Source organism: Propithecus coquereli, unplaced genomic scaffold (assembly GCF_000956105.1).
Source record: "Propithecus coquereli isolate 6110/MARCELLA unplaced genomic scaffold, Pcoq_1.0 Scaffold110, whole genome shotgun sequence".
Classification (NCBI taxonomy): domain Eukaryota; kingdom Metazoa; phylum Chordata; class Mammalia; order Primates; family Indriidae; genus Propithecus; species Propithecus coquereli.
Genome location: NW_012134970.1, coordinates 3,315,962 through 3,343,798, shown reverse-complemented (window position 1 = coordinate 3,343,798; position 27,837 = coordinate 3,315,962). Strand labels below are relative to the sequence as shown.

Here is a 27,837-nt window from a genome sequence, read left to right as displayed (position 1 = left end):
GAAAATTTCATATTTCTTTGAAGTTGTTTTTATCAAAATATTTAGTACTCTGCCCAGGGTAATGCTAGAAATCTACTCTAACTTCCACTTTCAGCTAGGCATTTTTCATTGTTTATATTCTTCTATGGCTAGCACAGTTAAGTATTTAATGGATCAAAGTCAGTCAGAAGGAAGGGATGTCAGTATGAAAGATCTATCCCAGGGTGAATCATAATTAATTATGTCATTAACTGGAATAAAGACATGTCAGATTCATCAAATTTGCAGCTTTTTCTGCTGAAGAGGATTTTTTATTGAACAATTGAAAACCCCCAAAAAATAACATGTCAGAGAAATGATAGTTAGGGAATAGAATTAGTAGAGCTCTGCATTTGCTATGTCTTTCAAAATAACTCTTAAAAACACACATCTCTGCCTTACACAGTAGTACCCTGTTATCTTCAGGGTTCACTTTCTGAGGTTTCAGTTACCCATGGTTAACCGTGGTATGAAAATAGGTGAGTACAGTCCAATAGGACATCGTGAGACAGCGAGAGACTGAGAGCCCACATTCATATAACTTGTGTTATAGTATATTGTTATAATTGTTCTATTTTATTATTAGTTATTGTTGTTAATCTCTTACTGTGCCTAATATGTAAATTAAACTTTACCATAGATACGTATGTATAAGAAGAAACATAGTATATGCAGGGTTTGGTAATATCTGTGGTTTCAGGCATCCACTGGGGGTCTTGGAATGTATCCCCCAAGGTTAAGCGGGGACAACTGTGTATAAATTAAATATTAGTTATCGGTTGACTTTAACCACTGAATAGATGAGATTACAAAGGCAAATCTAAGCAATGTTACAAAAATATGTACAAATATGAGACCTTATTGTGTGATAGATTAGATTAGATCAGTATTTTGAGTGTCACTTTTATAGGACACAGACAAATAGGGTATGTATGTCCACAGGAGAGACTAGGATGATAAGGGTAAGAGCTCCTATTTGGCTAGCACCTTCAACAAGAGCCTTAAATATTTAAAAAGGCCTACCTGCAGGCTGTGATATAAAGGGAAATCTTCCCCCTGCCCTGCCAGAGGAAAGAGCTGGACCAATTATATATAGGGAAATATATTTGACCTGAAACTTCATCATAGCTAGAACTATAAAATATGTATATATTAGCCAATGCATTTGCTCATTTAGAGAGGTGATGCCACCTGACTCTGGGGGTACATAGAAGGGTCTGTATGTACATCAGGTGGAAAGCTGGGATAGGCTTCTTAGGTAACTTACTTTCAAGTCCAACATACTTTGATAATCATTTTGAGTGGCGTGCTAATCAATTCCCCTTAAGATTCCAAGCCATGAATTGAAATGGTGCTCACAATGAACTCACCTGGTCTGTATGTGTCAACCAGGGTGAGCAGAGATAGGATGTAAACAACAGTAAGATTTCACTAAATGAAGCTGAGACTTAAAACGAGCATGGGATGGGGCAGAGGCAGGAGGACCTAGAGTACAGCTAGAGAGTCTTGGACTTGGGGAGCTGATGGGAGGAAGTAACATCCAACTGCTTTGTCTGGACCAAATTCTAATGGGACTTTTGATAATCCTAGTCATCTTATGTAGTTTTCTCATTTGAAGTCACAACATGGACTAACACTTTCTTTTTTTTTTTCTTTCCAAATGTGATAGGAAAGCAAAGATATCCTGTTAGTGGATCTAAACTCTGAAATCGACACCAATCAGAATTCTTTAAGAGAAAATCCATTCTTAACAAATGGCATCACCTCCTGCTCTCTTCCTCGACCAAAGCCTCAGGCATCCTTCTTGCCTGAAAACGCCTTTTCTACCAATCTCAACTTCTTTCCCACCCCTAATCCTGATCCTTTCCGTGACGATCCTTTCGCACAGCCAGACCAATCGACACCCTCTTCGTTTGATTCTCTCAAATCTCCAGATCAGAAGAAAGAGAATTTGAGTAGCTTGTCTGCTCCACTGAGCAATGGGCCCCAGAATGGTGATGTTGATTATTTCGGTCAGCAGTTTGACCAGATCTCTAACCGGACTGGCAAACAGGAAGCGCAGGCAGGCCCGTGGCCCTTTGCGAGCGCGCAAACTCAGCCAGCAGTGAGAACTCAAAATGGGGTATCTGAAAGAGAACAGAACGGCTTCCATGTCAAATCCTCCCCGAACCCTTTTGTGGGAAGCCCTCCCAAAGGACTGTCTGTACCGAATGGCGTAAAGCAGGACTTGGAAAGCTCTATCCAGTCCTCACCACATGACTCCATAGCCATTATCCCACCTCCACAAAGTACCAAACCGGGAAGAGGCAGAAGGACTGCTAAGGTGAATTGTCTTCTCCACATATCTGTTAGCAGAGTGCATGTTCGGTACCAAAGGGTGGTGTGATGCAAGCTCTCTTTCCTGCTGCTCTCGTAGTTTCCCGTGTGGCTGTGAAATAGAAGGTGGGATGAGGCACGTCGGTTCTCCAGGAGTATTTTCCTCTAATCGCCATCCTTTTAAAGCTTCTCAGCAGTGTTTGTCACACCCTACTTTCCGTTTGCATGTCTTGTCACTTACGATTAAACTAAACACAAGTTTTTCCGTTTTTAATGCTGCTATGCTTCTGTACCTCTGGTAAGTTCGATCATCACGTTCTGGGATGGGAGGGCAAGAGTTTTTGTGACTCTCTTTGTACCTTCCCCATACTAACACACGCCCTGCACGCTCATCGTGTTGCATTAATGTCAAGGTGGTGGTGTGAAATTTTAGAGTGTGTCTCCACTTTTAACTGCTGACTGACTAACCCATTGTCTCAGAAGAAACTTACATATTTACTATTACCACTACTGCTATGACCAGCTTCATGCAAAAGCAATTTAAAATGCAGCTTCTATAGGTATCTTTTTGGAACTCTCATAGGAATATGCAGGCTCATCTAATGATTAACACCATATCATCTTTGTGTAACCTGATTTACATCCAATGGAATAATCAAAAATATTCAAGATACTTATTTATAGTTGCCCTTTCTTTCCCAGCCTCAAGCTTTTAGCTGATAAGGAGACCAGACCAATACAAATGCATAAATGAGCAAAATAGGTTTCACTTTGCAAGTCTTCAGTTGTATGAGTCACTTTAGTGACTTCCCAGTAGTCTGTCCATTGCAGGAATCTCTCTCGCCTCTCGCTCTTTTTTTTTTTTTTTGGTATCAGTTATAGTTGTTTACCAGTAATAAAAAAAGTTTCCTTCTTGTGGCTTTCAAATTTGGGGTGAAAAGTAGGAGACAGAATACAGCTGTATTTCACTATTACAGAGTAACTAACACTTCTCCCTCCCTCCCTGTCCTGTCAGTCTTCAGCGAATGACTTGCTTGCATCAGACATCTTTGCTCCTCCCGTCTCAGAACCTCCAAGCCAGATGTCACCCACAGGACAATCTGCAACCCTACAGACCAACCCTCTGGATCTCTTCAAAACAAGTGCTTCTGCCCCAGTGGGGCCCCTTGCGGGCCTAGGTAGGTGTCTGGAGATAGAGTTAGGTGTGACTCTGTTACTTTCACTCACAAAATGATGATGCATGGGGGAAGCCGCTTCACATCCATGGGGGGTTCCATAGGCATAAGATTTGAGCACCCTCAAGAGCCCTTCTCCCATTCTCACTCCTGAACATCTCTAGCTCCACTGGATACTCTTGACTCAAAACTGAAATTTGGCTCCTGGAGGTGGCATGTGACAAGAAATCCATTTTCAACATTGGACTTACTTGAGCCAACTGGTAATGGCTTCCTGGGAGACAATTGTAAGGGATTCTGGTGCTCAGACCAGCTTCAATGGAATAAAGGGGTTGAGAAGAGAGAGCCTTGTCCGTCATCACTATTGGAAAAAATGGCAACATGCATGTCTTCTATATCATTTACTGTAACGGATGGAAGGCCTATCCCCTATCAACTCTTATATCCCTCTTAGAAGGGACAGATACCCCAAGAAGGATATAAAATAAGTCTGAAGCAAGTATAAGTCAAAGAACGAAAGTCCTGGGTTCTGGGCCCGGCTCTGTTCCTAGGCACATGGTAAGGGTAGGCCAGGCAGCCACCCTGAGCAGTCTCTGAATGCTCAAGCCCTAGCGGCCCCTTGCCAATATTTTGGCTGGCCTGACTGTCTTACTAGAGTTAGAACATAAGGACTAAAAAGCTGAAGTTGAAAAGAGCACAGAGATAAGGCAAGAGATGGAATCTTCTCAGATGCCTAGGATGTGTTGGTGCCCTTCTGCATGAAGGAGTCCTTAGCTCCAGTGAGCCACCGACCACTCCAGCAGAACAATGGGGAAGGGGCTCGACTGAGGGCTGGCCGGCTGCTCTTCACCCACAGCCGCCACTTGTTTTGGACTGCATGGTACAGTTTTCAGAAACCCTAACAATTGTCTTTGCTGTCCTGCTAGAGACTGTCTTTGTTTTTCTGCTTCTTGGCACCTCTGCAAACTCCAAATAGACTCTTGCATTGGAGGTGGAGAATTATATATGAAGCAGGATTCTCCTCCCCTTTGGTAAAATTTGACCAGGGATCTTGGCTTTCTCTGCTTCCTGCAGAGTCAGTCATCAGGATCCTAATATTTTTTTTCTCTGCTGTTTTCCTGCAAAGGAAAATATTTTGATTCTTCTACAAGAAATCTGCTTAATCATATCTAGAGTAGGGTGGCAAAAAGGGGAGGGGGTGTTACTCACCTGCCGAGTGGCTAACATCCATGTGGGTGTGAGAAGCCAGTTTGTCCCAGGTCTCCACTCAGATTTATACTGTCAGGAGACTCTCCCTGAACACCCTGTGTCTCCTGGGGGCTTCCCCCTTTCTGTATCGCTCTTTTCCCTGAACCCCCAAGTGGAGCTGCTTGGTGCCTTTCCCTCGTAGAAGAGCAGAGAACTTGCAAGGCAGTGTCTGCAACTAGATCACATCACAGAGCTTTGTATCTGACATCAATGCCCTGAAGAATTTTTACAGCCAATATTTAACAAGTCAGCCTGAAAATACAGCTGGACCCTATAACTGTTAATTTATTCAGACGAAGTGAAGCTTTTTGGCTAGGTGCCCCTGTTGAGGCCTTGGGGTATACAACTGCAGAATACTGATGACTCTTCCAAGTTTAGACATGGAACTCAAACTGAGCTCTACAGTATAGTCCCTGTCCACTAGCAGGGATCCTTAGCCAAGGCGTGGAAGGTTGTGGGTCTGGCTTCCGCTAGACCCAGCTGGGGCACTGCCTCCCCTGGAGCACTGGGGGGTAGGGAGAGGGTATTGTAGGAAGCTGAGCCCTCAGCTTCGATTTGCTACCCTGTGTTTTAATCTAGCTTCGGAAGGTAATGAAATTGTTTTATGTCCGTGTTTCCTTTTCTCCTAGTCCTTGCCGCTGCTTTCTCCAGCTGGGCCCTAAATGTCTTGAAACACAACGTACGGAATCTGGTGGGTGGGGATGACGGCTGGCATAAGTATATAGTAGGAAAGTCTTTAATTTTTGGCAAATACAATATTTTTCTCTTTTAAAAACACCATTCTCACGAATATGATCTATGACTACGGCATGCATTTTCCTAAGGGAAGGCAAGTAGTCCAACATAAAAGATGATCAAGTTCTTCCCTCTTTTTTTTTTTTTTGCCCATTCAATGGGTGGAAATTATTAGTGAGTGATCTGGTTCCTGTTAATAAAATTTAAGTAAATGTGTTTTAAAATGCTAGCAATAACTTTGTTCAAACTAAACCCACTTTTAGAGCCTATTGTAGAATCTAAGAGAACTTTTCCCTTGATTTATTATGAAAGGGGTATATTCTTTAGTGCAAATGAAGTCTAATTTCTATATCTGTGGAATCAGTATTTGAATTAACACACTAGCTTTTAAAAAATAGTCCCGTGCCTTGCTGCCAAGGAAGCAGGACAAGAGGACGGGGTGCTGGGTCCGGAGCCTGTGTGCCTGGCTTTCAGCCTCTACTGTCACAGACTGTGATCTTCCCAATTTTAATTAATATTCCTCACCTTCAAAATAAGCATGTTGATAAGTAAGTGGTTTCTGAACCACACCACTCTCTATTGAGTACACCATATGCATTTGTGGCCAGATGGCCAGCGTTCGTGATAATAAGAGTGGAGTCGAGTGACACCAGTCTCCCATACTGAAGTGATTTAAGATAGACTATTGTGCTACATACCCCTAAACACCATTTTCAAAGTATTTCTCACTCTGGAAACAAAAACATTCCTAACCCAAGTTTGAAGGCCTTTTCTTAGTTGGATTAGAACACTTTTGTAACTAAAGAATGCTGTCCTGGAAAGCTCAAAATAGATTTCAAGAGCAGAGCATCATCTGTAAATAGGTATGAGGTTGAATTTAGGTTTTTTATTAGTGGTGACAGTTTAACTGAATCATTATTACACTTGGGAAAAGGCAAGGGAAAAATATATTATATATTAGAACAAGATGCAGGGAATGAGCCTCTCCAGAAGAGGGGGACAGTCATTGGAGACACCTGGATTCTAGTGATTTAACTAATTCCTGCCGAACACAGCAAGGATGCAGGAGATGGAGCCTTTCACTCACAAAGATCAGAAGCCCTGACAAAGGCCATCGCTTGCCTCGCAAGGTTTTTATTTCCATTGTCCTCTCTCCCTCCCTTCCTCTTCTAACTCCTGGCAAGGTTTAGTGAGTGACACATGGCAGGAAGCACTTTATTTGAAACAGCCCTCCCAGGATAACAGCCTTTCCTCCATTTTTATATATAAAAGTCTAAAACTATCTTGGCATGAGCCAAACTTTATCTTCCCTTTATATAGCTGTGTCAACCTTGGCAGCATTAAAAAGCGAGGAAACTTTGAAATGGTTTCTTCAGGATGTAAGCATGTTGAGGCCTTATGCACATGTGTGATCACTGGTTTTCATAAGACTCCAGACACAAGGCAGCTGCCAAATGAAAAGATCAAATCCATGACTCAGAAAGCCCCGTGGATTATCTCAATTAACCACTTCATAATCAGTGCGGTTTGTGTAAGTAAATGTATTCACTCAACAGGTGAGTTCCTGCTATCGACAGACTCTGTTCTCGTTGTCTGAAGTCTATCAAACAACTAGTGGCTGTAGGATAAGGGCTCATTTTTTTCACGACTGGGTAGTTATGAACTGTATTGCCTTTTTATTAATTCATTGATGAGTTTTTCTTTTTTTGCTTTATAAACACTTTTTAAAATTTTTTTTTAATTTCAGAGCATTACAGGGGTACAAACGCTTTGGTTACATAAATTGCCTTTGCACCACCCGAGTCAGAGCTACAAGCGTGTCCATCCCCAGACAGTGCCCACACTGCACCCTTTAGATTCAAGTTTACTGTATTACCTTTTTAATGAGGAAAGTTAAAAAGGCAGGGTAGAAAGAACATGGGCTTTGAAATGCAACCAGCATTTGACTGCCAGCTATATGGTAAAAGCTACTTAACCTTTAGAGTGATTTAATCACTCAGTTTTTATATTTCCCAGGTCAGTCTTGGGTCTGGATGAAGGTGTTTGCCACCAAGATGGTGGCAAACGCTCCCTGGAGAGTTTTGCTTTCTGAAATTCAAGCATCCTCTTCAAGCTTGTCTCCTGATAAGTGCTTTCTCCCTCTTCCTTCAGGTGGTGTATCAGCCACACTCCCTCAGGCAGGACCATGGAGCACACCTTTGGTCTTCAATCAGTCCACTTCTATGGTCCCGGGAGCCATGATGGGTGGCCAGCCTTCAGGTTTCGGTCAGCCTATTGTTTTTGGTACAAGCCCAGCCATTCCAGGTTGGAACCAGCATTCATCCTTTGCAGCCTCGACTTCCCCTCCAGCTCCTGCTGTTTGGGGCCCTTCTGCATCTGTGGCACCCAATACTTGGCAGTCAACAAGCCCTTTGGGGAATCCTTTTCAGAGCAACATATTTCCATCTCCTGCTATGTCCACTCAGTCCCCTTCTATGCTGTCCTCTCTCCTGGTCACTCCTCAGCCGCCTCCTAGAACTGGCCCTCCAAAGGACATCTCCAGTGATGCCTTCACTGCCTTAGACCCACTTGGGGATAAAGAAGTCAAGGAGGTGAAAGAAATGTTTAAGGACTTCCAACTGCGGCAACCACCTGCTGTGCCCGCACGGAAAGGGGAGCAGACTCCCTCTGGGACTTCAAGTGCCTTCTCTAATTATTTCAACAGCAAAGTTGGCATTCCTCAAGAGAATGCAGACCATGATGACTATGATGCTAATCAGCTGTTGAGCAAGATCAATGGTAAGCTACTCACTATTCTGCCTACTGTACCAATATTTCCACTGTCAGGGTGGGCCCATAGGGTCCCTCAGATGAACCCTCTCCCACTCCCCGAAAATCTTGTTCTTGTTTCTTTTGGTAATCGAGGGTTATGGAGACAACTTAACCGGTTACCTTTTGGAGCTGGCCAGGTACCTTAGCCCTTTCTAAGGGATGACCCAATGCTGCCCTCTAGTGGTAGTTCCTCAAAGGGCTGCCAAGAGCTAATGAAAATCAGTGGGTGGTGGCACTTCGAAGGCTGTATACTAAAGTCTCGTCCATATCCTTGGCCTTAAACGAGGGGATTCTGCATCTCTTCCACTTCAGATAAATATACATGGCTTTCTCTTCTGAGAATGGATGGATTTGCCTATAATAATCATCAGGAGTCCTAGTATCTGGTGGCGATTTTTGTTCCACTGATACAGATTTCGTAAGTTTAGAACTAAATTTCAAAGATAAGTTGACTGGGTGACTTGAGCCTATATTTGGGGAAAGCTTGTCTACTGACTACTCTGATTTTTTTGTGTTCTAGAACCACCAAAGCCAGTTCCCAGACAAGGTGCCCTGCCAGTTACCAAATCTGCTGACCATGCATTTGAGAACCCTTTTTCTAAAGATTCTTTTGGTTCATCACAAGCCCCCGTAAGTATCAACCACTAGAGCTGTTGCTCCAAAGCACATGCCACATAGAACTACTGCCTCCTGAATGAACCTTGCTTTCATAATAACTTTTTGAGGGTAAAGTGTGTTTGACTAAGATTTATCATTGAGAAACTTCATAATCTAAACATTCATTTAAACTAGGGGAAGATTATTTATATTATAGGAAGTACTATCTTCTGAATTTGCAAAATAATATCACATAGAAAATGTCCTTCAGATCTCACTTAACCTGGCTTATGAAAGTATTCTAGGGGGAAACTGAGCCAAAATACTATCTTAAAAAAACCTTTCAAAGATTGAAGTTCTTAATTTTCCACACATGGTTTTGTATCGCATACTTTCTACTTGGGAGAGGCAAATGTAATTAACTTGAACTTGATTTTGATGTAAATAATATATATCACCATCCACAACCAAGTGGACACAAATCATTGTAGACCCCTATAGTATCTGATTAGCCTATGACCTAAGTGATTTTTAAAGGAATTTGGGAAGTCTTCATTGTAAGATTTTTTTTTTCTTATGACTGCAATTATATGGTTTTATCTTCTTAGATGATTTCTGCTCAATCTGCATCTTCTGATATGTATAGGGATCCTTTTGGAAATCCTTTTGCCTAACTTCTGTAAGTAGAAGATCCTATTAAGTTTATCTTGGGGCTTTTGGTGAGAAAAGGTGATATGGGGGAAAAGGGGGAAAATTTAATTTTAAAATTGGAAAGAGGATAAATATCAATAATTTAGGAGAAATAGACATGGAAATCTATACTTAGCTAATTCAATAACTAGACAGGAAACTTAAGGAAAGAATTCTTAAACACATCAAAAAATAGTAATATACCCACCAGAATATGGATTTCTACCTTATCCTATGTTTTTGATTTTTCATTTCTGCATGGAAGTAAACTCAAAATAATATATAACAGCTTTCTAGCCTTTTTACCTTCACAGTGAAGCTATTGCAAAGAAAGCATCCTAGTAATAACTTGGTTTCCTATCTAAAAAAGCTCAGGTCCTGAAGACCTGCTGAAGTCGCCACACAAGTTAGCTAAACAGATGATGATCACAACTCTTCTGCCATTTATTTCTTTGTGTGAAATCTCAATTAAAGTTAGTCTGAAATAGTTTGACAGTATTAAATCTAAAAGCTTTAACAGCTCTTAAATATCTCCTTCATAAGCAGAAGTTCAAAATAGGTCCAAAGGTTGACCCTTTTTTGTCTAGTGGACTTTATCCTAGATAAGTTATTAGGTGTAACCACCTTTGACTGAAACCCTGTGAGGATTGGGTGCAACTTTTGTTTCTCAACAGCAAGTGGTTGCAACTTTGTTCTGATCTTAAAAGATTGAACTTAGTAGGGAAAAGGGAGCTTATCTCCATTTTAGAGAAGGTAGAGAACAGCTGGTAAAGGTAAAACAAAAGAAAGAATGAAAAAAGCCCAAACCCATTTTTTCAATCTTGCCTCATCCAAGCAGGATTACTTAACTATGCCTTTACACATCTAGAATTTAATTATTTTAAATAGACAAATGTCTTAAATGTGGCATCAATGATAAGATTTTTTTTTTTATTTGACAGAGTCTTGCTCTGTCACCCCGACCAGAGTACAGTGGCGTCATCATAGTTCACTGTAACCTAAATTCCTGGGCTCAAGCGACACTCCTGCCTCTGCCTGCCAGAGTGCTAAGATTACAGGCATGAGTCACCACACCCAGCCAACAATAAGATTGAGTTTATATGTATTTGGATCTTTCTCTCTCATCCCAGTTCTACAGTGTTTCTTACAGTACCTTTCCATAAATTCAGCTTCAGAGAAGTGCTGACAAAAAGCTTCCTTTTAACAAGCGTCCAGGGGATTCTAATGGTGATAAAGAAGTGAATAGAACAAGTGAGAGACTCATTCTCACCCTCTACTCAAGGGAAGAAATACCCAAATATTAACAGAAAGGAATAACTACACTGGAGTCAGGGAATATGGTTTGGGCTAAACTGAATTGACTAGACTTTCCTTTGGAAGCTCTTTCTTCTTTAGGTAATAAAGGAGGGATAGTTAGGTCAACCTGCTAAATTAATAGACTGGGTGGGGAGAACTATCATGGGAGAAAATAGCTAGCGTTATTGAGCACTTGTGTTGATTGCTTTATTACATGCTCTACATTTATTATATTATTCAATCCTCACATCAACCCTAGGAGATACTATGAGTGATATTTTTAATAATGACTTGATATTTAATACATCAATACTCAATTCAAAATACTAACCACAGGTTTTTCTTCTCCATACTTCTCTAGGAACTTGGTGTGCTGACTATCCAGAGGAACAAAAAGGTTGGCCTTAGAAGCAAGGACAAAGCTAATAGCCAGACACACCCTCATCTCTGCCCTTGTCCGGCTTTCACATATTATCTGTTGCCTTATTTCTGTTGCCTCTTCCACTTGTAAAATGTCTTTCACTTTCTGTCTAGGTTAAAGCTAAACTGAATCTATGGCTTTAAATAAATCAAGACCCTAAACTCTCTAGCTTAAATGTAAATGAAGTACACTAGTTTACCTACTGAACCTTTGCCTATTGTATCCCTAGAACCTTCTAGAACACTCTACCTTTTACCCTCTGCTTAGGAGATGCAGCCACCACATCCCTCCTATGATGCTTTTTTGAATAAATTTTCAAATCCTTACTGTTAAAAGTTGTTTGGGGGTTCTGTTTTAGAGCATAAAACCTAAAGATGATAAGAGAACAAGGCACCTTCTTAAATCTTGCTCAGACTATCACTGACACAAAATTTTTGAAGTTGAAGCAAGTCTGAATTCCTCTGAGACACTTTGGAATCAAACACACTGAAGGACCTTTTTAAAGATGTAGTTTCTCCTCTTTCTGAAGATCAATTTCTCCCGAGGCCAAAAATGTCTTTTTTTCAATCTCTTGCTAGCCATTGCAAATTAGGGAAAAGCATATTCATCTCTCCTCTCCTTTTCCCTCTGATTCTCTTTGCAGTCAGCTTTGCATCTGGGTTCATATAGCATTATCTCCCTTTTACAAGCAGAAGATTTTCATGGGGTAAAAAAAAAAACCTAATGATTCACAGATCTGGAGCCTCTTCTTTCTCAGTAATTGTTAGTCCCAGTAACTAGAACTGCAAATGGGCACAACCTGTATCTTTCCAATGGAATAGGAGGCCATTCTCTTGCACTGAAGTTCCAGAAGAGCAGTTAATATTGAAGAGAAATCAAAATCAACTCAGCAATGAAGGACTATTCTGAAGAGCAACATATCACAAAGCTAACTGTGTTTGTGCCAAATACATTAGGTGCTTCTTTGGGGTCATGCTAGGCCTTTATCAAGTAACTGGAAAACTTTCTTGAAGCCACAGTATCATAGTAAGTAGGAAGATAAATAGGGGGGAAAAAGCTGTAGAACAGGTATTTGGGGTTATCATTGAAAATCTAATGTCTGAGATATTTTTCTCCTCACAACCTTGGAAACTTTCCCAGTTCATTCTCGGCCCTGTTGTTACCAGGGTTCTCAAGAGTTTGTTCTTGCCAAAATGAGTTTTGTTCTGTTTTGTTTTGTTTATGCTGGATTTTTAATGTTGTCTCCTCACCCTTAATGCTCAGGTTCTTGTGGATGTTGATCAACCACATACAATGTTACCTTTAGGTGGAAGAAGAGGATAACTGCTCAGGATCTAAACAAGATGGTGGCCTCATGAACCGCTATTGATTAACCCCAAGTAGTTAAGCTAAAGTCCTGTGGTTTTATGTTTAATGGTAATAGCAGATCATATATGGCATAATTTTCCATCAGGCTTCTTGCTCAGTCATAAACACAGACTTGAATTAGTACTTTAAATGTCCAAATACCTAAATGTGCTAAACTGGAGGTTATTATTTCTAGGTAGTTGAATTTTTAAAAGTTATGATCAGCCACACAGCTGTTTTGTACATACTTATTTTCTCGTGCACTTTTCTGTATGCAAATAAAGCTATAAATTTACTCATTTTAATAAACTGGAATGGCAGAATCTCGTGTGTTACCATCAGTTTATTCTAATATTTGACCCTTGCTTTGAGTTGCACATTAGCAACAATTTATAAAACATACCAGTCTAAGGTGAGCAAATGTTAGTTATAATATACTCTGGATTGTCACAAAGATGAAGAGAAAGTGGAAATCCATGAAATAGAATTAGATAAGTAAATTATCATCTAATCTCTTTCAACACTCTCTTTATGCTTCTCTCTCAGACCCACACTGGGAGTTTAATGGAGTTCAGCAGGTAAGACCTGCAGCAGAACAACCTCAGCTGACATCTATGATAAAAATCATTTGTCAGTGAACTATTAAGGCATGAGCTTTTCACTCTTTGCCTCCTCTTATTTTTTATTCAGTCATATTTTACCTCACCAAGACAAGCCTGCTCTAGGCTGGTGCAGGCCACTCAGGAGAGCTGCTGTGTGAAGTGGGCAAGCTAAGGATCAGATGTTTTTTGCATTAGGGCATTCTTAAACATTCACCTATTATAAAAGTTCAAGGTTCTCATATCAGGAAGCCCTGCCACTACAAGGAAGAGAATCCCAAGGCCAGACCTTGCCTGGTTATAGAAGTCTTGGTGTTAATCCTAACTTCTCTAAGGAGTAAGACCAACTTGTGGGGCAGGGTCATCTATTGGTGTACACTATTATGGAATGTTTCATATTACTGCCTTACTGTTCCCTTAATGGGAACATTTGGTCCCTTTCTGACATAGTAAGGTGGAACATAGAGAAACAGACTCTACACAAAAGCAGCTTCCAGGAAAACAGAAAGTAAGCCGTGGATGAGCTGGAGAAGGCTGCTGAGAACATGTTGCACACAGTGTCTGGCTTATCCAGGTGCTCTGCAGTGTGTCTAACCCGTCAAGCCTGGGTGCTATTTCCACGTGCCTTAATCTGTGAGATCCTGCCAGAGGTTAACACTTGCTTGGATGTATAAGAGGAGGACCTTCATTTCAGTGCACCATTAGTAACTACTGTTGACCAAGCAGAGGGAAGTGCTTACTGAAGTGTTCCTGCAAACTGGGAACAGACTTGATCCTTACATAGTTTGCCCTCCCATCCCTGGGTTTCACATCTATGGATTCAACCTACCTTGGATGGAAAATATTAGGAAAATAAAAATACAACAATAAAAGATAATACAAATAAAAAAGATAACTATTTACATAGCATTTACATCCTATTAGGTATTATAAGTAATCTAGGGATGATTTAAAGTATATGGGAGGATGTGTATAGGTTATATGCAAATATTACAGCATTTTACATATGAGGCTTGAGCATCCATGGGTTTGGTATCCACAGGGAGTCCTGAAATAAGTCCCCTGTGGGTACCAAGGGACAATTGTAGTCTCTTTAATACTGGTAGTATTCATACCTGTGTGCCAGTTCAGTTTTTTGTGGTAACCCTATTATCCTGGGTATAGGGTTTTATTTAGGCATCAAATATATCTAAGCTAAAAGCTGAACTTTAACAGCCAGCATGCTACCAAATTTCTCACATAAAAGCAACACAAAGGGAGAAGCTATTGATTTTCTCAAGATAATCTCTCATTTGTGAAGTGCTTTATCATTTATGTGAAATAACTTTATTCCATTGATATTGTTCATAATCTTGTGAGGGGGATCTGTTACTGCTGCATCTAACGTGAGACTGGCATCCATGCTTTAAAATGGCTGCACTCTGCTCTAATTCTTTTAAGGGAGTAGTTTCCACAGGTATTTTATTATAAAGCTATGTGTTGTAGTAGGGAGATCCTTTCAACCCGGATCTCGGATTTCTCCATCCAAATGTTAACCATGGTGTCTAGAGAGAGCCAAACAGAGGATGATTCCATGTCTTTCCTGTGCTGACAATAAGGAGAGGAATGAACAGGGGATGTAGCTAACTCAGGAGTTCAGTTGACCCTGGAATAACCTGATGAGTGAGAACTCTGACCCATATTCCCGGAACAGGTTCAATACAAAGTCTTTAGTGAAAGCTGGGAGCTTCCCAAAAGTCCCTGGTAAATATTTAAGCTATTACCATTTGAGGATATTGCTAAATAATAAAACACCTAATTCTTGCTGGGAAATGGTATGTTTTTAACTAATTCCATTCTATTAAAAATAACTAAAACTCACGTTCTAAGTTGATGTGCCAAATATGAACATGCACAAAGCTGTGCACCAGCAGCAGCTCTGATAACATGTCCTAATTACAGCAGTGCTGATGGACAGGAGTTGGCCATTTGTCATCTCACCTAATGAGTGACCAAGCCCCTCATTTACCCTTGCTTTGCTGGAATTACGTCCTGTACTTAATTACTAAGCTTCCACCATGTACTGAAATCATACAAGCACTGGTCTCCAGGAAGACCACAGTGTGGGCTGCTTGGTAGCAAAGAAACTGGCCTTCTGCAGTGACCAAAGATGAGGTTGTCATAAACAACAACAAAAAAAGCCCAATTCTGAAATTGTTCATGATGAAGTTTTCCTTGTAATACTGGTTATGGAGTTTTCTGTGAATTCTATATTTATTTGGTTGACTTCAATCATTATTATTTTATCTTATTTGTAAGAAAGGGAAATTTTTACTGTCCTAAATGTTAAAGCAGCAGTCCCCAACCTTTTTGACACCAGGGACCAATTTCATGGAAGACAATTATTCCACAGACTGCAGGGTTGAGTGGCGAGGTGAGGAGTTGGAGCTCAGGTGGTGATACGTGGCCCAGTTCCTAACAGGCCACGGACTGGTACCAGGCCATAGCCCAGGGATTGGGGACCTCAGTGTTAGAGGGTGACCTGACTGGGCTGGAGTTGAGTGAGGGCATTACTGGGGTGTATCTGAGGCTTCCTTCACTAAGTAACTACTTATAATGATTGACCATCATAGCCTCTTGTTTGAGGGCAGCTGAGAGGAGAGTATTGGACACAGGTGCTAACAGAGAGGGAAGAGGAAGAGAATGGAAGGTTGATATGATCTTTGTACCCTGTTTCCCTCACTGACCTGGTGTCTATGACACTGATGGTAAGAAATGATACAGCTAGAAATGGGAGAAGCTGTCTTCTTTTGATCAAAGACCCTGGGCACAAGCAGGCAGTTCACAGCTCATTTGTCCACTAGGAATGATTGAATTACAATAATGGAAAGGCTCACGGTGGCTAAAACTAGTGGATGTCTTAGATCAGGCTGCCATAACAAGAATACCATCGGGGTGGCTTGAACAACAAACATTTATTTCTCACAGTTCTAGAGGTTGGGAAGTCTGAGATTACAGTGCCTGCAGATCCCGTATCTGTTGAAAGCCATCTTCCTGGTTTGCAGATAGTCATCTTCTCATGTCCTCACATGGTCAAGAGAGCAAGCTTAGTTTCTTTCTCTTTTTATAAAGACACTAACTCATCGTGACAGCTTCGCCATCATGACCTTATCTATCCCTAATTATCTCCCAAATGCCCCATCTCCCAATAACATCCCATTGGGGATAGGGTTTCAATATATGAATTTGAGGAAGACAAAAACATATAGTCCTAACAGTACAGATTTGTTTTTCTCACACAAAAAGTCTCGGTTGACAGCTGCTGGTACTGGCTCAGCCACTAAACAAAACCCTCAAGAGCACAGACTCTTTCTTAGCTCTTCACTCCAACTTCTGTAGCCTTTGGCTTTTTGTTCTTGTGTTTATTGCCTAATGGTCACAAAATGGCTACATAGCTCCAAATATGATGTTAGTGTTAAAGGTGGGCAGAAAGGGAAGAGGTTGCACAACGAATGTCTGTTCCCCGTACCAGGCATTTCAGTTTTTCCCAGGGATTCCCAGTATACTTCAGCTATGACTCATTGGCAGGAATTTGGTCACATGGCCACTGCTAGATATCTTATATATAACTCAAGGTTTTTGTATAGGCATGGAGATGTTATTCTCTCCATTTCTGATTTGAATTATTATAATTATTCAATTTATCAAAGCTATACATCACTATAATTAAACAACACAATCAGTTTTGTAAGATTTGTTTAAAAAAAAAGCAGTCTACAGTTCTCCTCCATTTTTCCTTTCTTATTTTCTCTTTCTCAGGAACTGTTTTCAAATCTATTAGCAGAATCTTTCTGATTTACTTCCATATCTCCAGAGAACGTGCTTTAATTGATCCTAATTAAAGGGGAGGCTGGGAAATCAAGCTTTTAGCTTTACCAACCCTTATTGTGAAGGTAGTTAAGGAAGTGGCAGGGCTGGCTACATAATTTGCAGAACTCAGGACAAAATTAAAATGTGAGGTCTATTGATCAAAAAGTAGGGAAAAATTGCCACTAAAGGCACTAAAATATAAAGCTTTTTCTTTTGAAATCTCTCTCTCTCTTGATTTGCCAAAGTGTATTTTATTTGTTATTTAATTTTGCTCTAAATAAAGAAAAATTAAAATTTTAAAATATTAGCATGAATTTTACAGCTAACCTTTAACTCACATGTGGAGTCACTAAAATTACACAATTATATTTCATAACTTGTATATGCATATGTCTATGCATTTATATAAATATTTTCTTCTTTCCAGAACAGTGGAAACACTACCCAAAACTAACTCAACTGCTTTTATTTCACTTCTGGACGCATGTACATTCTATCAATACTCTCTATCTTTAACTCACTGAGGAGTAATGAAGGACTGAAAAAGAGGAACTATGAGTTGCCCTATCTTCTTCTTTTTTCCTATGTCATTATTTCTGGTGTAATGGGTTGGCTAACGCAGGGAAGTAACACAAGTAAGAAAGATATGACAGTATATCTTCATCATTTGTGCTTCATCAAGTTCTGGTTCAAACTGAAAGTGTGGCCTCTCCTGGCCCTCAGTGCCCACCCCCACCCCTGCCCACCTACTCAGTCATAAACAGCACAGGTATCTCATACTCAATTTTGCTTTGAGTCACACATCCTGGGCCCACCTGAGTTCTGTGCTTAAGGGGAAACGCACATACTACGTGCGAATAGGCTAGTATGGAAGGGGCCACATTGTGCCTATTTACTCATGCTCACGCTCCATTTTCCTATCGGACTTGGCTTCTAAAACAAAAATTCAAGCATAAAATTATTAAGAATTAAAGACTGAAGCAGCAGAACATTAAGACAATTGTGGGGCCCTCCTAAGTGCTAAGCCCTGTGCCACTGTCCAGGTCGTAGGCCCATGACCCAGCCCTGGCAAGAGGGCCTGGGAAATGGGTGATGGATTAACCATTGCATCACCCACATGCATAAGTGATAATTTAACCCAAAGTTGGCCCATCTCCAAATGCAGATCATAGAGCCTTTGGCTCCATGGCACCCTCAGGGAGGGAAAGAAGCGTACTTATGGAGAGCATCATCAACAAAGCCAACAAGGTGGAAGCTAGGAATGAAGAGGACAGGTTTCTGTGTGTTAGCACCATGGGGATTACCAAAAATAATGAAAGTTCAAAAGGGGCCTAGGAACCAAGAGCCACTGCACAATTAGGCAAGTTGATCCCCCATTTGGCCTTTCCAAAGCTCATTTTCAGGATGAATTAAAAGTATCACTTCAAAGTTTGAATTTTCCAGTTGTTATAAATGCAGCACATCAATTTAACCTCACGTACAGTCCATCTTAAGTATTTCCCATCAGCATGTTTAAGTGTTTTTAATATAAGCCTCACATTGCTCACAATAAAAGATAGATTGTGAGTAATGTTCTCTCAATTTCTTCTACATCATAAATAGGAAACCATCCTGCACATGCTCATAGTCAGGCTAGATGTGTGTTACATGGTCAACGAGGAAGATTGTTCAAACACACACATTTTATAACAGTAATACTATTGTACAGTTTCATCAAAATCTAAGATTACAAAGTATCAGGTTCTTAATGAACTGGACCAAAACTCTGTATTGATGAACACATGGTTCATTTTGCACAGTGCTCTGTTTATTCTCTCTTCCTAAGTTCTTCAGCTATATCTGTAGCTAAAGTTGTAGCTGAAGAACTTAGGGTCTATTCTCCTCCCCTATAGGGCCTGGTGGTTCTCCCTGCTGCCTCAGTCCCCACCTTGACCCTTCCTAATGCCATGGGCTCCTGCAATCTGACTATAAGTGCCTTTTCATCCTTGCCCTCAGCTCGAGAGCCACGTTGTCCTTGCTGCAGCATACCTCCCAGCAAGCCTACCAGCTACCCTCCACATCCCTCCTCAGGACAGAGGGGAACTTCTTGGTGTCTTCTGTGGCACATGTCAGCCAAAGAAACCTAGGAAGCCAAAGCCAGTGCCTCTTTCTCTGCCCAACCACGTGGTACAATCACTTTTATTTAGATTTGGCTTCTCCCATATTGGGAAAAGTCTGGAAGCTGTTCTCCCAGAGTCCCAGATGGCAAGAACAGAAATATCTGTCTTTGACCTCAACCCGCTGAACACGCTGGCCCCATTCTGGAATTTGGCCTGAAAGGTTGCTCAAAGCACACAGATCCCAGCCAGCCTCTCCCACCTCTGGTACTCTCCCTCCCACAATTTCTCTGAGCCAGAGAGGCAGTCTTTTCACATTCTCTGCATCATAACATGAGTTGTCCTCACTGCATCGAGAGTCACAGGTGATTGATCGTTTCTTTACACCACCATCTCCTTCCCTGCGCAATAAACCTCAAGGATCAGTCTTGAAATTGCAAAGTGTCAAGAACACAAAATTCTAAAAGAGAAAATTAAAGACAGTTTAAGATTTTCAAACTGTTATCCACTACTATGGTTAGGAGGGTTTACATGTTGTTAACTGTTTACTAAATCTGAACAGAATTTGATCTTCAAATATATATATATATATACATATATATTTTTTTTTTGGTCAAAGTTCCAAGTTACAGAAGCCAAATATACCTGAATTGAGTGAAATCAACTTTTCAACCAGTAAGTCAGGAATAACTACAAGTAACCACTATGAGCCTGCTTAACATTTTGTGTACGGTCAAAGGACTAATGTGATAAAAAGCAAAGGTAACCACCAGAAAGACAGGGTGAATGGTGGCTTATTAACCAAAATAAGGACTATAAAAGCAAGAGCTTTCTTGACTGGGCAGGAATTGGGTGTTTGATTTTGGATATGGCAAGTTCAATGTATCGTGGACAAGTCACAGTCCGCCTAGAGATTTCTTAGAAGTACATGAAGACTGTGATGCTGGAAAGTAACACCATAAACTTTGTGATTTTTGTTTTTTTTTTTTCAAATTATCACTTCTAGGAATCTATTCTTTCAAAACAAGAGCCCTGGGGATTCTGGTAAAGGGACTTCGACAAGTCACCCTCTGAGACCTCTGGGTCTAAAGCCAGGCTTAACCCTAAGAGTGGAGAAGAAAAGAAGGCAAGTACTGAGAATGAAGGGGGTGGAGGACAGACTCCCAAGGAGAACCAGCACTCATGTGAGGGCCAGGGAGAGGAGTGAGTAAAAGGAAAGCAGAAGAATAAGGAGTCGCTGTCACAAAAGTCAAGGGAACCAAGAGTTTTAAAGCATAGAGACCAGATGATAGGGTCAAGTGCCTTTAACAGACGAAGCTCAGAACCAAGAAATGTCCATTAAATTTAGCAACGAAGAGGTCTTCAGTGGAGTTAGGAGAAGTACGAAGGAAACTGCAAGAGGTTAACATAGCCATGCAGGAAGAAAGTTGACACAGACTGCAAAAGTTTAGCCAATAGGGTCGTAGCAATGAGAGAAAATCAAGAAATTAGGTAGAATTCTTTAAAGATAAAAGAGACTTGAGCATGTTCATAGGCTGAGGAAAAGGAAGTGATCAGGATGGAGATGTTGAGAGACATTGAGGATGTAAGAAGGAACAACAACAGCAGAATCCTAGAAAGTTGGGGTGTGAGTATTGAGCATTGGATTTTCCTAAATAAATGCAGGCTTTCTCTTCCTCCGAGATTTGGTTGAGATGTAGGGAAGTTGACGTGAGAGGGGCCCAAAGGAAGCCAAGGAGTTTCTGAGTTTCTTGGTGGAGTAGAAGGAGCCACTAAGAGAAATGGGGAAATAGGTCTGACCAAACACCAATGAAAGACAGATAAATGGAGATAAATCTCCAACTAGACTTGGGCAAAGCAACAGAAAAGCAAATTGGTAGGACTGACACCAGGCTGAGAGTCTGTAGATATTGGTGCAAAAGGCGAAAGAAGTGTGAGGGAGCTGAGAGGTGAGAGGAAATCATCGATGGGCAGGGGATCCAGATAAGGATGAAAGAAAGAGAGGCTAGCAGAAGACGGGTAACCTGGAGGAAAATGGAGAAATGTAGGAGCTGGATGTCTCAATAAAGTCAAAGAAAGGGGATATCGGGAGAGTACGAGAGTGAGGTAGCTTGAATTATTGGGAACTGTTGTCAGAGAGTAGGATATTGATATCTTCAAAGGTAAAGCCACTTTGGGTGTTGGCAGGACTCTGGTTATAACAGTGGGCTGAATGGAATTAAGATAAATATTGATAGAACTGTCAAAATCAGAAAAGAATGAGGCAGAGTGGTGAATCCTGAAATAACTAGAGCAGAGGCTGGAGTTTGAGTGTGTGGGAGACATGAGCAGTCAAGAGTGTTGGTAAACAGAAGGGTAGGAGGAAGCATATGCAGATATTGTGAACTTCAAAAGAAAAGGAGATTGTGCAGAATCTTCACTTAAAATAGTGCAATGCGATCAAGTAGGCATTAAGTAGTTCCATGTGACTGTAAACAGATCTGAGCCACAGGAATCCTTATTGCTGTAAAAGGATAGCTTTACATCACCCCCACCGAACTTCACCAACAGCTCCAGAGCCACTCGGTAGAGAAATTCATTCTTCTCTCCTTCGTTATAATAAAGAGCTCATCTGAAAGGGCTGGAAGAAAATGGCACAGAACCAGCAGGGAAGAGAGTGGTCTCTGATGCTTCTCCTACCCTGATTATGTGACCTTGGACGTGCCACTTTCCTTCCCTGGAATCATTTTTTCACTATCTGCATTTATTCATTCATCTATTAGTTCATGCAATTCAGAAATGTGCTAGATACAATGCTAGATGTTAGGGACACAGTAGCAAACAAGACACACCTAAAACTGCAATTGACAGTGATCCCCAAGTTCTCCCTGTTCAGTGATTCTGATTATCTCCACCAAGTGCATGTGCTATAAGTGAAAGTGAAAGTCCTAAAATTCCACTGTACTATTACAAGACCTAAGGATCTTTGCACATCAGTGAGAAGCAGCTACGGAATGGGATAGGATTTCCCAATGAGATCCCTGGACACTAGGGGAGTCCATGAACTTAACAATAAGGGACTTTCAAAAAACCATTTCCATCACTTTAAAAGAGCCAAATGGCAATGATCCTCAACATATTTATTTATATCATCTCAGTAAAAATTAAGTGTTTCTGCCTGCTGATCAGAATTCTAATATACATATGTATATGTCTGCCTTAAAAGCTGGGAAAAGTATTATTATGCAAAAAATAATAATTCATCACCACGAAATTCCCAAAGCAAACTGAAACCAATGTGAAAAAAAAAAAAGGCCACTGTATGGTGAAAACTTTGAGAACCCACAGCAGAGTGGAAAACCCTGGAATTAGAGTTTAAAGACACAGTTTGTTCAAATCCCACTTCTGTATATGTAGCCTTGGGTGTATTTCTTTGAGCCTCAACTGTGAAACTAGACTAAAAGCTTCCCTTTCACAGAGTTGAGAGGATTCAGTAAGAAGTTTTATAGTAAAGTACCTTATAAGCAACATGACATAATTAACACAATGACAACAACAGTGCTGATAGTGTGGTAGGAAAAGCCTGAGGTATAGGACCAGACATAGCAAGTTCAAATTCCAGTTACTCGCCCGGGGTGGATGCTGGACAAATGATGTAATCTCAGTGTATCTTAGTTTACTCAGCTATAAAATGGGTTATTTTGAGGGTTCGATGAGATCGTATATAGAGAGATGGCCTGGCACATTGTAGAAGTTCAATAAACGTCGATCCATTCTTTTTTGGAAACCATTAGGTGTTATACAAATAAAAAATGTTATTTTCACTTCTCTAGTCTAATGCATCATGATGCTTCATTTCTCCCAGATATACACAGAAATGTCAGCCCCATTTCAAAACATGTCAGATACATGATAGATGTTAATGGCAAGGAAGAGTTAAAGGCACTAATGTAAGGCACATTGTATTACTTATATATTTTAGACATTATTTATTATATATTACTAATATCTAATTAATATATTAATATTATTATTATACTTTACTGCTCCCATTACTGTGCTACATTACATTTAGCCTGAACCACAGTGATAAAGTAAATACAACTGAGAAACTGAGAACAGCCCCCTATTCAAACCAGTCAGCCAAGAAATCCTCACTCCCCCCTCCCCCTTCCATTGAGTTAGTCTCCAAGGAGGTAAGTTATTTTTCAACCTCTAGTCACATCTACTTATCAGGTACAGTTATCACAAAGTCTAACCAATTAGCACCAAGCCTAGTTAGCATAAACCCCATCCTCTTCTAACTGTTTTCACATCCTTATTTCTACAGATATCCCAGCAGGGTCCAGAGAGGCCACAGGAGAGTCCTCAACTTTGCTACATCACATCTGACGGATTTCTACTGAAGCCAGAAACAGCCCCCTGTCACTGGCTAAGACTCACAGGAAGTGTCCTTTGGGTGTAGACATTTATTTACACATCTACAAGTGTGTGACATCTACTCAAATCATCTCATTACATGGCAATTCTGCATGCCCTGCACATGGACCACATCACGTGTCTCCATAGCAAGCTCAGGAACAGGTGAGATTAGTCCCATTAAAGACCTCAAGCTCTCTGCATAAAAAAGACAGGGGCCAAGAAAGGGGGTGAAAGTAGATAATTTCTACCCCAGGTGGTACCATCTGTGGAAAAGGTAAGGCTGCACTGGAGAAACTAGCTGCATATTCTGTCTTCCCTTCATCCCGCCCCCTATCTGATCTGTCTTGGTATATGTTAATGTTTGAAATTTGCCTATAGGTAATAATAATACTTAGGAAAGCCCACTAAAAACTGTGTTGGGAGATTTTTTTCTCCCATTCTGGAGATTTTTTAAAAAAATATCACTGATATATTGCCTATGAGACTCTATCTGATGTCTTTCTTCATAAGGTGGCTATTCTCCATCTCAACATTGGCCACACATTAGAATGACCAGAGAAGCTTTTAAAATCCCAGATGCAGGGTCTCATCCTAGGCCAATTAATGTGGAGGGCAGGCATCACTACCATTTTCAAGGGTCCCCAGGTCACTCTATCGGGCAACCAGTGCTGTAAGAGTGGCTGCAAAGTCCACATTCTCCACTGCTCCCAAAACACATCACTCTTCCCACAAATGCTGGTGAGCATGAAAATGTGAGGGGAAAATTCTTTTTCATGAGTAGGAACAAATTTTCCCATCTCAGAATCTATCTTGCTGATATGTGTGATTCTGAGAGAAGGAGACCATATTCTTTTGGGGACTACTCTTAACTCCTCCAGGAGTGTACCTCATTCTTCCAAATGCTCCACTATGCCTATAATGAAAGCCAGGTCTGTAAATACATTTTATGCTTTATCTTGCCCATGTGGAAATAACCCACATAGCTCATTTTCAGATTGAAAAAAAAAAAGGTTGGAACATCTGTGTCTGTGCCTTCCTTTCAACAAGTGCACTTCTTTACTAATTCTGAGTTTATGCCTCCTTGAAAATCATCCACAGGTTTTTTGTTGTTTTTTTTTTTTTCCCCAAAATTACACACTGCCTCACCCTCCCTCCCAGAGTCCTTCAAGATGAGAACTGCTGGGTGTTCTTTGTTTGTTTGTTTGTTTTTACACAGCACTGTGGCTAATCTTAGCCACTCTAGCATCCACAGGCTCATTGCTCACGTGTACTTGTCAATACGAGAAAACAGGAGGCCAAGAATTACAAAATGACTCTCCTTTGGTTGGACTTCCCTACCCAGGCAGCCCAAATGAACAAAAGCCCTGAGCACAGACAAACAATAACTGTTCCCTGTCCTCTGGCCCTTTGCAAATAAATGCCTTACAGGACTTGCCAGGCCACCTCACTTGGAGCTGCCCAGCAAGGAACAGCATGTCAGCCGGCTGGGGCTTTGCCTTTGCAATCTGCATTTTAGAAATAAGTGTCCTCACTGCAGATCTTACTCCCAGGTGAGTCTGTTTGCCTCTGGAAATTTCACTGTGGATTGGTATTTCAAGGTCTATTTCTTAGCAGCAAAGTAGGTAAAAGTGTTAATGTACATGGCGCGATATGGAGCCTCAGAATTAAACTTTGAAAAGAGGTCAGAAAATACATAGGGTGCAGTTTTGCAAGTTTTCTTTGGAGACCTGCTGATGTTTCTGGGGATTTCTTTTAAACAAGGTATTCAGATGTTAAGGTTGAGATATTCTTTAAATACTTGGGATTATGAAATAAAGCTGGTTTTCACTAGTATATGATAAACCTAGGTTTATCAGTGCCTAATGTCTGAGATGTTTAAAATTAAGAAAATTAGTATTTCCCTCAGTCTGCCTCAATGTCTAACACTTTTAACTGTTGGATACATCTCCCCTTTGTCTCTACATTAGGCAAACATTAACCACTTTGCTTCTCTTCCTTGACATTCCAAGTTGTGTCCAGAGGCACACATTTTGTTTACGGTCATTTGGGGGTTAGGGTTGTATTTCTTCCATTCAAGAATCATCATCATGATGAAGGCCTGTTGGTCATTCTTCCAGCAAAGAGACTTTTTCTCCTTTTTCTCTGATCCTGATTGGGATCACAAAGCCCATGCCAGGCTCATCCAGGAAAATCACCCAGGCAATAAGTGCTTACTGAACATCTACACTGTACCCAGAAACACTGGAGGTTGGAGTCACATAAGGCATCCTTCCTTCCACCTTGGACTCATGGGAGAAGACACCAACCTGTATGATCCAATATAGTATGATCCATTCTGGCGACAGCATTAAAATATTCCTGACTTCAATGATATAATTGGAGAGAAATATCCGCCCAAACACTTCCTCTGCCCAGACATAACTGTGTCCTCATCCAATTCCTCTTAGTCACTTAACTCTTGGTTTAACCAAATTCTGTTTTGGACTCTGATGTCCATCTCCAGCACGTCTTTGCTTGTCGCTCAGCTGCAGGTGGAGGCCGCCATTCAGCCTGGGCTCCACTCACCACAAGGTTTGTTCGCAGGGATGCATCTTCCAGGAGGGACCCCATAAAGGTGGCACACAGACCAGCGCAGGCCCTGGGTCACATGCTCAGTCAGCCCTTCCTTTATCCCATCACCTCCTCTTTCTGAACTATCTAAAAAGCACTGTGCCCTTCAGAAAATATTTCTGTTTAGTGGGCATCTGGGTACAAAAGGGATCTGGAAAGGCAGTTACTGCAAGTTGCTTTAGCCCTCGAACTTCACCTGACCCCTTCTTAAGTTAAAAATAATAATAATAATTTAAACAACCCACATTCCTGGATTGTGGCTCCTGCTGATCAAAAATGAGTGGCTGTGGGGAAGGCTTCAGTTGCTTTGAAGTTCGTACCCCCTGGGTGCTGGCCACACTCAGATGTTTCAGGGAGGACCAGGAAGCCCCTCAGTTGGCCCCTGGCTCGGAGCAGCTGCGCGGCAGAGTTTGCTTTGGCTCCATGGGCTCCCACGGCCACGCCCGCGCCAGTTTGTCGGGGTCGCCCTGCTCCGAACACTCCGTGCTCTGCCCTTTGACAGAGGGCTGAGGTCAAAGCAGAGTGTTCAGAGACTTTGGTCATGAACTGACACAAATAATTTGCCTGAATAATAGCTAACTGAAATTTGCAAATGATTTTTAAAAGTATAAATTTGATTAGAATAGAGTGTTCCTCTCCAGTTAGACTTCCCAAGCTCAGGCCAAGGTGCCATTGCTTACCAACCGTGTCAGTCTGGGCAAGGTGCTCAGCCTCTCTGCACCTTCGTCCCCTCATCTGTAAGATGTTGATTGTATTCATCTTCGAGGGCTGCAGTAACAAAGTACCACAAACTGGGTGGCTTCCAACAACAGAAATGTATTGTCTCACAGTTGTGGAGGCTACAAGTGCGAAGTCAAGGTGTCAGCAGGGTCTCTGAGGAGGATCTGAGGAGTCTCTGGGGAGGATCCTTCCTAGTGGTGGCCAGCAATCCTTGGCATCCCTTGGCTTGCAGCTATGTTATTCCAATCTCTGTCTCTGTCTTCACATCATCTTCCCTTTGTGTATGTCTTTTTTATAAAAATTTTCCCTTTTTTTAAGGACACCAGTCATATTGGATTAAGGCCCATCCTAATGACTTTATTTCAACTTGGTTATCTCTGAAAAGACCTTATTTCCAAATAAGGTCACATTCTTATTTGGTAGCAGGACTTAGGATTGCAACAGATCTTTTGGAGGAGGGGGAGACAAACACAATTCAACCTATAACAGTGATAATGAAAGCATCTATCTCATACGATTTTTGTGAACATGAAATTGTCATACATGTAATTTAATTTTAACATCTGTGCCTGGTACAATTGTAAGAATTCAATGAATGTCAGGGATTGTTTGTTTGCTTGCTTGTTTTTAAATAACAACCTTGCTATTGCTTTCACTTTGATGTGCTTTCTTGTTTAGGAGAAGAAAGGTTGGAGTTGTAGCTAGCCTTCAGGGATCACATGGCTGTAGACACTTCATCTCACTGGTCTACTGTTGGGGATTTCTCTTTTGTTATTTCAGGATATTAAGGGGGTACAAATGTTTTGGTTACATGGCTTGATTTTGTACTACTTAAGTCAAAGTTGTTAGAGTGCCCATCACCCAGATAGTGTACACTATACCCATAAGGTGTGATTTCACCCTTACCC

General features: G+C 41.1%; 2 protein-coding genes across 2 annotated transcripts in view; both read left to right on the top strand.

Annotated features, from left to right (window-relative positions):
• Window positions 1-12,978, top strand: part of DAB2 (Dab, mitogen-responsive phosphoprotein, homolog 2 (Drosophila)) — a 52,960-nt gene extending 39,982 nt beyond the window's left edge. Inside the window, exons 10-15 of the mRNA XM_012649900.1 lie at window positions 1,688-2,341; window positions 3,350-3,512; window positions 7,644-8,270; window positions 8,824-8,933; window positions 9,509-9,579; window positions 11,248-12,978. Of these exons, the coding sequence (XP_012505354.1) occupies window positions 1,688-2,341; window positions 3,350-3,512; window positions 7,644-8,270; window positions 8,824-8,933; window positions 9,509-9,574 (1,620 nt within the window). The 3' untranslated portion in view covers window positions 9,575-9,579; window positions 11,248-12,978. The remainder of the gene's footprint in view (window positions 1-1,687; window positions 2,342-3,349; window positions 3,513-7,643; window positions 8,271-8,823; window positions 8,934-9,508; window positions 9,580-11,247) is intronic.
• Window positions 12,979-24,963: 11,985 nt separating this feature from the next.
• The window catches only part of C9 (complement component 9), a 55,730-nt gene continuing 52,856 nt past the window's right edge, over window positions 24,964-27,837 (top strand). The window contains exon 1 of the mRNA XM_012649541.1: window positions 24,964-25,149. Within this exon, the coding sequence (XP_012504995.1) occupies window positions 25,073-25,149 (77 nt within the window). The 5' untranslated portion in view covers window positions 24,964-25,072. The remainder of the gene's footprint in view (window positions 25,150-27,837) is intronic.